Raw genomic sequence first — 13,266 nt, 5'->3', positions numbered from 1 at the left:
GATTCTCTGACTCTTCATTCTAATTGCTTGGATCATCAGGCTCCATGCACGTCCAATATATGTTTCTGGTGGGCATGACTGCTCACTCAGAACACTTTTAGATTGAAAGTACAATAAAGAATAGCACCTGCTTCATTCAGCAATTGATTTTCAGGCAACTGAGCTTTGAATTTCCTTAGATTAAAACATTAAGCGCAGAAACGTGCTCCAGACTTCCTCTTTCGCGAATTCGCTTATCCACGCAAAAGTCTTTGTACACCAGTTCACCCATTGTGGGCCCAAATGCACTTATACATGGTTTTAAAAATAAAAAAATAGAAGCAGCCTTTAGAAAAAGCTGAATAAAAGAAAACCTCCAAAAAACGAAGGTGCCCATGTCGTATTTCTTGCAGCCAGCCTCTTCCCACACCTCCCATCCCCATGGCCCCAGCAACGAGAACTCCCCGTGACCCCGACAGCGGCAAGAACTCCCCGTGACCCCGATAGCGGCAAGAATTCCCTGTGACCCTGACAGCATCAAGAACTCCCCGTGACCCCGACAGCGGCAAGAACTCCCCGCGACCCCGACAGCGGCAAGAACTCCCCGCGACCCCGACAGCGGCAAGAACTCCCCGCGACCCCGACAGCGGCAAGAACTCCCCGCGACCCCGACAGCGGCAAGAACTCCCCGCGACCCCGACAGCGGCAAGAACTCCCCGCGACCCCGACAGCGGCAAGAACTCCCCGCGACCCCGACAGCGGCAAGAACTCCCTGCGACCCCGACAGCGGCAAGAACTCCCCGCGACCCCGACAGCGGCAAGAACTCCCCGCGACCCCGACAGCGGCAAGAACTCCCCGCGACCCCGACAGCGGCAAGAACTCCCCGCGACCCCGACAGCGGCAAGAACTCCCCGCGACCCCGACAGCGGCAAGAACTCCCCGCGACCCCGACAGCGGCAAGAACTCCCCGCGACCCCGACAGCGGCAAGAACTCCCCGCGACCCCGACAGCGGCAAGAACTCCCCGCGACCCCGACAGCGGCAAGAACTCCCCGCGACCCCGACAGCGGCAAGAACTCCCCGCGACCCCGACAGCGGCAAGAACTCCCCGCGACCCCGACAGCGGCAAGAACTCCCCGCGACCCCGACAGCGGCAAGAACTCCCCGCGACCCCGACAGCGGCAAGAACTCCCCGCGACCCCGACAGCGGCAAGAACTCCCCGCGACCCCGACAGCGGCAAGAACTCCCCGCGACCCCGACAGCGGCAAGAACTCCCCGCGACCCCGATCGCAGTCCACCAAATAAAGTACTGCGTGTGTGACAAATTTTTCTTTTTTCTTGCTTTCTTGTTTTATTAAACTACTTCTCCAGTAAATTTCTCTTTAAATTTATTACAAACATAGTCTTTATTGCCTTTGGTCCTTTATACATGTAAAATATTAGGATGGCTAGAAACTATCTATTTGATTCCCATTGTAAAGTACGTTCATCATTCGCGATTTCGCTGTTTGCGATGTGTCACAGGAACGTAACCTTTGTGAATGGTGGGACTTTATTGTGTTATATTAAAATGTGAAGCCACCGAAGATTTTATTGAGTGACGGAATTGTCTATCCAATACACACATTGATGCAATTTGAATCTCTTCATTCTAGCTGGGCTCCTACTTTGGCTCGTCACTGTGCACTGTTGATTTGAACTCAGATGGCTACTCGGATCTTCTGGTTGGAGCCCCCATGTTCACGGATATAAGAGACGAAGGCCAAGTGACTGTGTTCATCAACAGGGGCAATGTAAGTTTACTCTTTGGAGCAAATGTTTGGTTGCTTATTTAGATAAAAAGACTAAATGGGAGAAACTGCCTTTTCTCTTTGTCTGTGCAGAGTTAACCAGAGAAATGTTTGCCATATGAAAAGGGTGCAATTTCACCCCCATTTTGAACGTTTGGGCCACATATTAATGGTAATGGAATAAAAACAAAGTGCTAAAAATACGCAGCAGGTCTTCCCGCATCACTGGAGAGAAACGGAGTCAACGTTTTGAGTCGAATTTGACTCATTAGAACTGAAGTAAGGTAGAAATGTGTTGGGTGTTATGCCGGTGAAAAGGGGAGGGAGAATAAAAAGGAAGGTCTGGGATAGGGTAGAGGGTGGGATGTAATGAAACAAAAGGAAAATACGGGTCTGGGACCCTCATCTCCACAGACGCTGCCAGACCTGCTAAGTATTATCAGCACTTTCTGTTTTTATTTCAGTTTTCCAGCATCCACAGTATTTTGCTTTTATTTTAATGGTAGTGGGATACGGGCTTCAGTAACATAGGAAAATGTACACAGAATGTGCATACAGTGCAGTCTGAAGTTTCCAAGGCTCCATCCCAATAAAAGATTTGATTGACAGTGTGTGTGTGGAGTGGGAAATATGGCATGGAGGATTAATCATTGGGAATATTGCCCATCAAATCACTTCCGCATCAAGCAGCACTCCACATTTTGATCAAAACCCTATGAAATGTATACTTCTTGGGCTTTTCTGATATGTTAGGATCAAAATAGCATGATGTAAGGTAATCAACACACTTCTTGGTGGCAAAATAAAAAACTGTTAGCCCTTTGAGTTAGAGTGTTGGATTCTTGTGCCGTTTTGCTATCAGATTATTAACTCAAATGTAACAGGGCCTCCACCAGCAGTTGGCGATGGTGGGGGGTTAGCACCGGGCAGGGAAACTGGTTGGCCCCTATATGCCCCTCTGTGCAAGAAGCAGTGTCTTTGGCAGACTGGGGGTGGAGCCAGAGGCCATGAGGAGCAGGCTAAAGAAGAAGCAGGAGCCATTGAATGGTGAGCTACAGAGTGCAGGGATTAAGAGCCACAAATAGTGCAGCCCAGAGCCTCTTTCGGTGTCTGGAGAATCGATGAGGAGGATTGGAGCAAGCATACAGCTGCCAGGTACTAAGGAAGACTGTCTGCACAGTGCAGAATCCCCCTGAGTCTTAGAAGCCCCAAAATGAGGAAGATTTCAGAAGTTCCCTAAGTGTCGCTTCTGCTGGACATGAGGCATTCCTGCTCCCACTGCTCTGCAACCCTGATTCAAGATCAGGAGTTGAGCTTTCAATGGTTTTCAGGTGTGTCTGGAGTGTTGGGCCACGATCATCCATTGTAAATAGTTTGTTCCTGTGAGCCAAGCTTTTCCATAAATGAACATTGCCGTGAAGACATGTTTCATCCCAAATAATGATTTTTAACCCATTGGCTGGAAACCTGAATGGAACGTTTAAAAACAAGACTTTTTAAAAATACAGAGCCTAAAGAACTCTCAGTTCAAGATTGTTAACCCCAATTTGCATTATAGTACACTCCACATTCCAATTCAGTAGAATGGAGTCAGTCTGTCTGCAAAACCCATCAAGAACATTGACTTCAGGGGAGTATACTCTTTCGAGTTATCAACAGTCACAGATTGCAACTCTTTTGAGTACAATCACAGTTCTTGGTTTCCGGGAGTGGGACATGAACCCACAACCCTCTGATTCAAAGGCGAGGGTGCTATGAACTGAGCCACAGCTGACACCTCTTTCAGGGGAGTATGAAGGACTTGCACTCCTGTCTCATTAGCAAGGCATCGATGGCAATCACCTGAGGTATTCAACTTTCAGAATCGGGCAATGAAGACTAATCGCTTTGACAATAGAACCCTGGCTAAACTAGTTTCCAGACATGAGTTAATCTAGTTACCTTTGGAATACATGGACAATGTATTTTTCCCCTGGCAGTTGGAGAAGGAAGGTCTCGTTACAAGCCGACCCTTTGTATGTTTTAAGCACGTTTTCTCAGCAGAACTGATGACAAGTAGCTTAGGGAGAACACCAAAGTGGGGTCCCTCCTGGCTCCTTTTTTCTCCAATCCACCTGATGATAACCTTTGAGCCCTGTTTGTCGACTGTTATCATCCAGGGATGTCCTGCTGCAGACAGTGATTTCTTAAAAGAATCCAGCCGAGTACTACTGTCTCCCGAAGAACAACCAACTCAGTTGCCTACATCTTCTAATCGTATTCAGTCTGAAGCCATTTGAGTCATTAAACGACAGACTGTATACTCCTTTTTTTTGGACTCTAATTTGGGCAACCTATCCTTCTCCATTCTGTAATCTGTATTGTGTGTGTGTGTCTGTGTGAAAGTTGTTGCATATTTTATCATTTTACTTGGATTGGTTTAAGGACATTAAAGCTAACCTCCTTTCTCTGTTAAACTCAAGAAAACCTGGCCAATTGGTTCTTTTACGATCACAGTATATAAGTAGTTAAGTAATCACTGAACTGGCAAAATCACTAAATCTGCAAATATACCCTTTGCAAACAAAGACCTGTTGCCGTCAAATGAGGAGAGGGCAAAGAGGGAAGCCATTTGACCCTCCTCACGCGGTTATAACATAATACAAATTTGATGCCGGCAGAATAAAAGATCCGTTTTTGAACTTTTGCACAGTTGTGTGCTTAAATCCCATGTTACAAAAAAGTGAATTTGAATTTTCATGAAAGAAACTGCAGTTTATCCCATTGTCATGGTTGGGGATAGATCGTGAGGTTTAGTGAATTGATCAACTGTTTGATGTTTGACTGCTCCAATACATAGAAGATCACACCATGAGCAGCAGGTGCTAGATTGGAAAAAGTAACAAATAAATTGCTACCTCACATGGCGTAGGGGGCAGGGTTTGTAACAAAAACAGTTCCTCTGACATGTCTTCCTACTTCCTTAACCGAGGTTTTCCACCCACGGTGGTTGACAGTGCGCTCAACCGTGTCCGGCCCATCTCCTGCGCATCCGCCCTCACACCTTCTTCTCCCTCCCAGAAACATGATAGGGTCCCCCTTGTCCTCATTTATCACCCCACCAGCCTCCACATTCAAATGATCATCCTCCGCCATTTCCGCCAACTCCAGCATGATGACACCACCAAACATCTTCCCTTCACCCCCCCTGGCGGCATTCCATAGGGATCGTTCCCTCCGTGACATCCTGGTCCACTTCTCCATCATCCCCTACACCTCAACCCCCTCCCACAGCACCTTCCCATGCAACCGCAGAAGATGCAACACCTGCCCCTTTACTTCCCCTCTCCTCACCGTCCAAGGGCCCAAACACTCATTTCAAGTGAAGCAGCATTTCACTTATACTTCCCTCAACTTAGTCTACTGCATTAGTTGCTCCCAATGCGGTTTCCTCTACACTGGAGAGACCAAACGCAGACTGGGTGACCGCTTTGCAGAACACCTTCGGTCTGTCCGCAAGCATTACCCAGACCTCCCTGTCGCTTGCCATTTCAACACTCCACCCTGCTCTCATGCCCACATGTCCGTCCTTGGCTTGCTGCATTGTTCCAGTGAAGCTCAACGCAAACTGGAGGAACAGCACCTCATCTTCCGACTACGCACTTTACAGCCTTCTGGACTGAATATCGAGTTCAACAATTTTAGATCATGAACTCTCTCCTCCATCCCCACCCCCTTTCCTTTTTTTCCAATAATTTATATAGATTTTTCTTTTCCCACCTATTTCCATTATTTTTAAATGTGTTTCCATCCATTGTTTTATCTCTACCTTTTAGCCTTTTCTGATTCCTTCACCCCACCCCACCCGCACTAGGGCTATCTGTACCTTGCTTGTCCTGCTTTCTACCCTTAATTAGCACATTCCTTAGATAATATCACCACCTTAAACACCTCTTTGTCTTTTTGTCTGTGACATCTTTTGGCTATCTCCACCTATCACTGGCCCTCTATCCAGCTCTACTTGTCCCAACCCCACCCCCTTAAACCAGTTTATATTTCACCTCTTTTCTATTTTTACTTAGTTCTGTTGAAGAGTCATACGGACTCGAAACGTTAACTGTGCTCCTCTCCACAGATGCTGCCAGACCTGCTGAGTTTTTCCAGGTATTTTTATTTTTGTTTTAGGTGTTGTAACACTGATGTTTTACTGATTAACCTCATCCTCCATCCATTTGAGAGCTTTTTTTATTCTAAATGAACATTTGAGGATATTTGAACTTCATCCTGTAAGTTCATTCTAATTATGCTTTTGTTCTAACAATCCTTCCTGCAAAGATTCTGCAGTATCCCATTTTCCACATCTCAAGGGAATCTTTTTCAGGAAGGATGGAAAAATAATAAAATTAAAGTAGAAATGCTCCATTCTCACCCTTTTTCCAAGTATATTCTGCCATTGCCTGGCTTTACTACAAACTGATGACTCCTTATTGTCTGAAATAAAAGAAGGAAGGACTTGCATTTCTGCAGTCTCTTTCATGATCTTGGGATGACCCAAAGTGTTTTACAGACAATTAAGTTTTTATTAAGTGTACCGTCAAAGTTGCAGTGTCAGAAACACAATTTACAGCAAGTTCCCTGTTATGATATGGCAGATGGTAATAGCCAGGCTGACCAAATCCACAAGGGAAACTTGGCCATACTATCACAATGATTTTGCAATTTGTATTTATTACGAGAAGGCTTGTGCACTGAAGTCAGAAGTAATGAGTCCACTACCACTTTTAGAAATTTTAAAGATTAAATTAAAACATTTATGAGCAAAAGAAGAGTAAACTTAAACACACACAAGATTACAGTTACATAGTTATGTTCCTAAAATTTCTACTCAACCAAACTCCCAATTACACACACCCTTTAAGGCAACAGTCCAAATAGATTCCAAATTTATAAAGTCATCCAGCCATTTTACCACAAGCACCCACTGGACAATGGGCTTCCAAAGACTTTTAACACAACTTTGGTTACTGGAACAGCAAACTTCTGCAGGGTGGCTAGAGGTTTTTCCCCAAGTCTGTTTTACATAGTCCTCACACATAGCCTTCCATCCTTCTTTTAAATATATTTTACCCCTTTTGGTTTGTAAATCCCGTTGTTTCCACTTGTCTTTAGAAGTTACTTTTCCCAGAATATAAAAATCTTTCATGTTCTCATTATGGCTAGCACTTTTGGGAAAAATCAACATAATAACCTTGCCTTATTTATCTTGCCAGTTGTAAACATTCTCCATGTCCCTTTGAAAATCAAACATCTAAAAATGCAAATTTCATTCACACCGTGTCTGCTGACCTCACCCTGGCTTTACTCATCTCCATTCCACCTCACTTCTTTGATAATTTAAACCTTGCAGTCTAATTGTCTCTAGTTTAACTAAATGAGCCCCGCACACAGAACCATACATGCACCCACTGCTTTAAAATATCCCATAATAATATTAAGGAAAAATATGATAGTTTCCTGACAGGCCCACAAACAGCAACAATGTGGGGCTGGATTTTGTGGAGCCCACTGGAGTGGGAAAGACGGTGGGTAGGCTTCACCTTTTAGCTGTGGGACACTCATATTTATGCAAAATGGACCACTTGCATGTAATTTAAATATTATTCACCAGGATTTAATGCAGACTTCCTGATTAAGTGAAATTGACGTAAATAACTCATGCCTTCAATAGCCTGCCTTTGAACACTGGTTACTTAAATGTGACTTACCTGCCTCACTGAGAATCTTTGATTGCAAGAGAGAGAGTTACAGGAAACTGCATTTTCCATGGAGAGATTTTCCATGTTCAAACTTGATAGTTGGACACTGTGAAGGGCAGAGGCTGAGGCAGGAAGTGCCTGAGCCAAAAGTATTATGTCCAAAAAATTAAAGGGAAAATGCAAAGCCTAGGGACAGAGGGGGCACTCATTAAAGTGGCCTTACATACCTGAGTCCTTAAGGGAGGAACACGTTGGAGGCTGCCCTTAAAGAATGGGAGAGATTGTGGCATTTTGGGAATCATTCACCCTGTACTTAGTCATTCTCGTGCGCTGAGGGCATCAGTGCTGCACAGGAACATCATGCAGCACAACAACCAATACAGGCTGCCCAGGAGCAGCAGCAACAGGGGGAAGCACAATGGCAGGAAGCCAGGCAGCAAGGAAGAGGCAGATGCAGGCCCCCAGCATATCCAAGAGTTTACAGGGCCAGGCTAACATACCTGCAAATGTTGGAGAGGCAATGCCTGAAGAAACTATACCTCTCCAGGGAGACAATTACGGAACTATCTGCCCAATGCAGGATGATCTGCATCCATGGGATAGGGTGGACACTTGTATATTGCACTGAGAAAAGATGATCATGTGGATGTACAGCAGGTAGCCATTATTGAACTAACTTTAGTTACACCTCCCCAACAGAGAGGGCAATATAACAAAATGCTCATTGCAATCTTCCTCCCCGCTTAAAAATCAACTGACACATTAAAATGTAAAATGGTACATGTACATTTGTTCCCAGAATACAACATGACTAGACCAATATCATCAATACTTGAAATTTAACAAAAATACCTGGAACTCAGCAGGTCTGGCAGCATCTGTGGAAGGGAGCACAGTTAACGTTTCGAGTCCGCATGACTCTTCAACAGAACTAAGGAAAAATAGTAATGGGGTGAAATATAAGCTGGTTTAAAGGGACGGGGGGTTGGGACAAGAGAGCTGGATAGAGGGCCAATGATAGGTGGAGATAACCAAAAGATGTCACAGACAAAAGGACAAAGAGGTGTTGAAGGTGGTGATATTATCTAAGGAATATGCTAATTAAGGGTAGAAAGCAGGACAAGCAAGGTACAGATAGCCCTAGTGGGGGTGGGGTGGGGTGAAGGAATGGAAAAAGGCTAAAAGGTAGAGATAAAACAATGGATGGAAATACATTTAAAAATAATGGAAATAGGTGGGAAAAGAAAAATCTATATAAATTATTGGAAAAAAAGGAAAGGGGGTGGGGATGGAGGAGAGAGTTCATGATCTAAAATTGTTGAACTCGATATTCAGTCCGGAAGGCTGTAAAGTGCGTAGTCGGAAGATGAGGTGCTGTTCCTCCAGTTTGCGTTGAGCTTCACTGGAACAATGCAGCAAGCCAAGGACGGACATGTGGGCATGAGAGCAGGGTGGAGCGTTGAAATGGCAAGCGACAGGGAGGTCTGGGTAATGCTTGCGGACAGAACGAAGGTGTTCTGCAACGCGGTCACCCAGTCTGCATTTGGTCTCTCCAATGTAGAGGAAACTGCATTGGGAGCAACGAATGCAGTAGACTAAGTTGAGAGAAGTATAAGTGAAATGCTGCTTCACTTGAAATGAGTGTTTGGGCCCTTGGACGGTGAGGAGGGGGGTAGTAAAGGGGTAGGTGTTGCATCTTCTGCAGTTGCATGGGAAGGTGCTGTGGGAGAGGGTTGAGGTGTAGAGGGTGATGGAGGAGTGGACCAGGGTGTCACGGAGGGAACGATCCCAATGGAATGCCGCCAGGGGGGGTGAAGGGAAGATGTGTTTGGTGGTGTCATCATGCTGGAGTTGGCGGAAATGACGGAGGGTGATCCTTTGAATGTGGAGGCTGGTGGGGTGATAAGTGAGGACAAGGGGGACCCTATCATGTTTCTGGGAGGGAGAAGAAGGTGTGAGGGCGGATGCACGGGAGATGGGCCGGACACGGTTGAGTGCCCTGTCAACCACCGTGGGTGGAAAACCTCGGTTAAGGAAGAAGGAGGACATGTCAGAGGAACTGTTTTTGAAAGTGGCATCATCAGAACAGATGCGACGGGGGCGAAGGAACTGAGAGAATGGGATGGAGTCATTACAGGAAGCGGGGTGTGAGGAGCTGTTGTCGAGGTAGCTGTGGGAGTCGGTAGGCTTGTAATGGATATTGGTGGACAGTCTATCACCAGAAATTGAGACAGAGAGGTCAAGGAAGAGAAGGGAAGTGTCAGACATAGACCATGTGAAAATGATGGAGGGGTGGAAATTGGAAGCAAAATTAATAAAATTTTCCAGGTCCAGACGAGAGCATGAAGCAGCACCGAAGTAATCATCGATGTACCGGAGAAGGAGTTGTGGGAGGGGGCCGGAGTAGGACTGGAACAAGGAATGTTCCACATACCCCATAAAGAGACAGGCATAGCTGGGGCCCATGCGGGTACCCAAAGCGACACCTTTTATTTGGAGGAAGTGAGAGGAGTTTAAGGAGAAATTGTTCAGTGTGAGAACAAGTTCTGCCAGACGGAGAAGAGTAGTGGTGGATGGGGATTGTTCGGGCCACTGTTCGAGGAAGAAGCGGAGAGCCATCAGACCGTCCCGGTGGGGGATGGAGGTGTAGAGGGATTGGATGTCCATGGTGAAGAGGAGGCGGTTGGGGCCAGGGAACTGGAAATTGTTGATATGATGTAGGGTGTCAGAGGAATCACGGATGTAGGTGGGAAGGGACTGGACAAGGGGAGAGAGAATGGAGTCAAGATAGCGAGAAATGAGTTCCGTGGGTCAGGAACAGGCTGACACAAAATTTAACAGTTTGGGTTACATATTTGTTGTTACTGTAATCACAACTAAAATATATATGATTGATGTTTCCAGAGTAATTTACGTGTAAAAAATTTTTCATTTGTTTTCCTTAACAAAAAATTATCATTGGACATACTTCCAATTAACCTATTCTTTCTCTTTGTCTGTGTATGTCCTTCCCTTTTCATTAGCTTGACTGTGCTCTCTCAACATCTCTCTGACTGTGTCAAACCTGAACTTTGACTACCAACTCCACTTAATAATTGGGACTATGATATTGATCAGTTTGTCTTAACCAAAGACCCTGACTCACTTTGCTCTGTGGATCCTGTAACACCGGCAAATTTTCAGTTTCTTTTTGACCTTCACTTTCGGTTGTAAGAAGTGTGTGGTCTATAGGAAGTTTCTCCTGTTGTAAAATTTCCTCTTTCAAGCAAATGATCTACATGACACTGACTGAGTCTCTGTCCACTCTTCACTAGATATGCGAATGTACCTGGTCACTTTACAACAACTCCAATCACACACTTCTCCTGATCATTTCGGTGTTTTTTCACCATGACCTTCTGGCCAGCACTGAACTCTCGAAGGGCGCAATTTTAGGGACGGGACCGTAAAACGCAATGAGCCATTCAGAAGTCCATTGACTTCGCTGGGATCATAAAATCCCACTGGCGTAAAATTCTGCCCTAAGTTTCATGCCTGGTGTATCATGACTCATCTTCACTTTGTCTTGCTTTTCTCTTACTTTGCTACTGATGCCAGGCTTGAACAAACTAAACCTTGTGGTAGGAACACATTTTAACATTAACTTGTATAGTGAGCAACCTGTTTTAGACTGTACAGTTATTCTGTAAGAGAACAGCAAATTGTCTAGCCTGTGTCAAAGAGAAACCATGGAAATTACTGCCTAAGATAAAAGAAAAATACTGCGGATGCTGGAAATCTAAAACAAAAACAGAAGATGCTGGAAAAACCCAGCTCTGAAGAAGAGTCATACGGACTCGAAACATTAACTCTGTCTTTTTCTCCACAGATGCTGTTAGGCTTGCTGAGTTTTTCAGTATTTTCTGTTTTTGTTGAAATTACTGCCTAGCTTGTCACCTGGCAAAGATCTCTTCACAATCTATATACTTCTTTCTGCAATACCATTTGACACTGGGTGACATGGTAGTTTTAGAGTGTGGTTGACTCCCTCTTACTCAAATATTTCACACTCTTCTGATATAAACTATGGACCATTATCTGACACTAGCAGCTCTGGCAACCCATAAATTGCAAACCCACTTCTCAAAACCTCAATGGTTTTGGCTCTTGTGATATTGGGCATAGACTCAACATTTATTCACTTGCTATAGCTATCGAATAAAACAAAGTACCGTTTCTCTTCCACTTCAAAGAACTTGACATGCACTCATTCCCAAGGTTTTCTTATGTTTGGCCATAGAATGAAAGGAATCTTGGTTGGATCATTTCTTATTACAAGACACAGTTCACAACTTTTCACTTTTTTATGTCCCTGTTCTCTCTTTCATAATTACTCTTAACCTTAAGCATTCACTCACATCTCCAGCGCACAGTGTTAGCAGTGTCTACCAGCTACAAGATGCACTGCAGAAACTCACTAAGGCTCCTCTGATAGCATCTTCCAAACTGGTGACCTTGAGCACCCAGAAGTACAAGGGAAGCAGACACATGGGAACACCGCCACATGCAAATTTCCATCCAAGTTACACACCATCCTGATTTGGGAATATATCAGCATTCCTGCATTGTCGCTGGGTTAGAATCCTGGAACTCCCTTCCTAACAGTACTGTGGGTGTACCTGTACCACATGGACTGTAGTGGTTGAAGAGGGTGACTCAACACCACCTGCTCCAGGGGAATTAGGGATGGGCAATAAATGCTGGCCCAGTTAGCAACATCCACATCCTGTGGGAGAATAAATTAAAAAAAAACCTTGTGCTGATTCCCTTCCAAATATCTGGTCACCATAATAGTCATACATTCACCAGCCTTACCCTGGTTCCATGGATGGGCCCTATTCTTGCAATGAAGCACTCCTATTGATCTTCCTCTGTCATCACTCAGAGGCCTGCATCTCAATTTGCTAGCAAGCTGTCAGTGCCCCTTGCCCACATGCTAATATGCATCCTATCTTCTTGAAGGGGTATCATCTTGAGGTCCTTATATGAAATAGCACATGCTGAATAAGGCACAACAACATTTGAATGTGACGCTAACACTCCTTCCTCTACACAATTGTAGAAACACCAGTGCAACCTTACTGTGTGAAAGTGAACATCTTGAAACACTTCTGAGTGCTGTGGCAAGGTGCATCTTCAACATCCGCAGATGTGGTGGGAGCAGGCTGCTGCTCTCTCTGCCTTGTGGCCTTTGCTGACTGTGGCAGGCGTCCTCTGGAAGCCCTAGGCCTGGATGGGCCAGGGCATATAAGGCTCTCCTGCAGCTGTGCAGGAGAGTCCTCCGTGGTCAGTGCCACTGGAGGAGTTTGGGTCACTGGCAGTGGGGCTGGGGAGCTCCTGGCAGTACTCGGAATGCCTTGAGAAGAACCCACAAGTGTATCAGGCTACAGGTCCCCCAGCCTCTTGGTGTAAGATGGCACTTCCTGATGACTGAGATGCACATTAAGGGGTGTCCAGGGGCATCACAAATCTCTCACTGGCCCACTGCTACAGAGGCATGGCGCAACCATGGCCTGTAGGGTTGCACTGACAGGAGGCATTTCTGTGTGGCTTCCTGGACCTGCCTTTCCATGACATTTGCCACCCTCGTCATGGAAGAAGTGATGCTCTCTCCTACCTGAGACATGGCAGAGGCCATGCCATGGATGAACTCCTTCATCGCACGTGCACGCCTGCTCAAAGCCAAATACTTACCGTTTTCCTCTGCAACTTAAAACAGTTT

General features: G+C 45.5%; 1 protein-coding gene across 1 annotated transcript in view; it reads left to right on the top strand.

Annotated features, from left to right (window-relative positions):
* The window catches only part of itga9 (integrin, alpha 9), a 574,702-nt gene that overhangs the window by 95,689 nt on the left and 465,747 nt on the right, over positions 1–13,266 (top strand). The window contains exon 9 of the mRNA XM_078540091.1: positions 1,636–1,773. Within this exon, the coding sequence (XP_078396217.1) occupies positions 1,636–1,773 (138 nt within the window). The remainder of the gene's footprint in view (positions 1–1,635; positions 1,774–13,266) is intronic.

Source organism: Cetorhinus maximus, chromosome 4, assembly GCF_964194155.1.
Source record: "Cetorhinus maximus chromosome 4, sCetMax3.hap1.1, whole genome shotgun sequence".
NCBI classification, from domain to species: Eukaryota; Metazoa; Chordata; class Chondrichthyes; order Lamniformes; family Cetorhinidae; genus Cetorhinus; species Cetorhinus maximus.
Note: the sequence above shows the minus strand (reverse complement) of the source record. Positions and strands in the feature narration are given on the sequence as shown.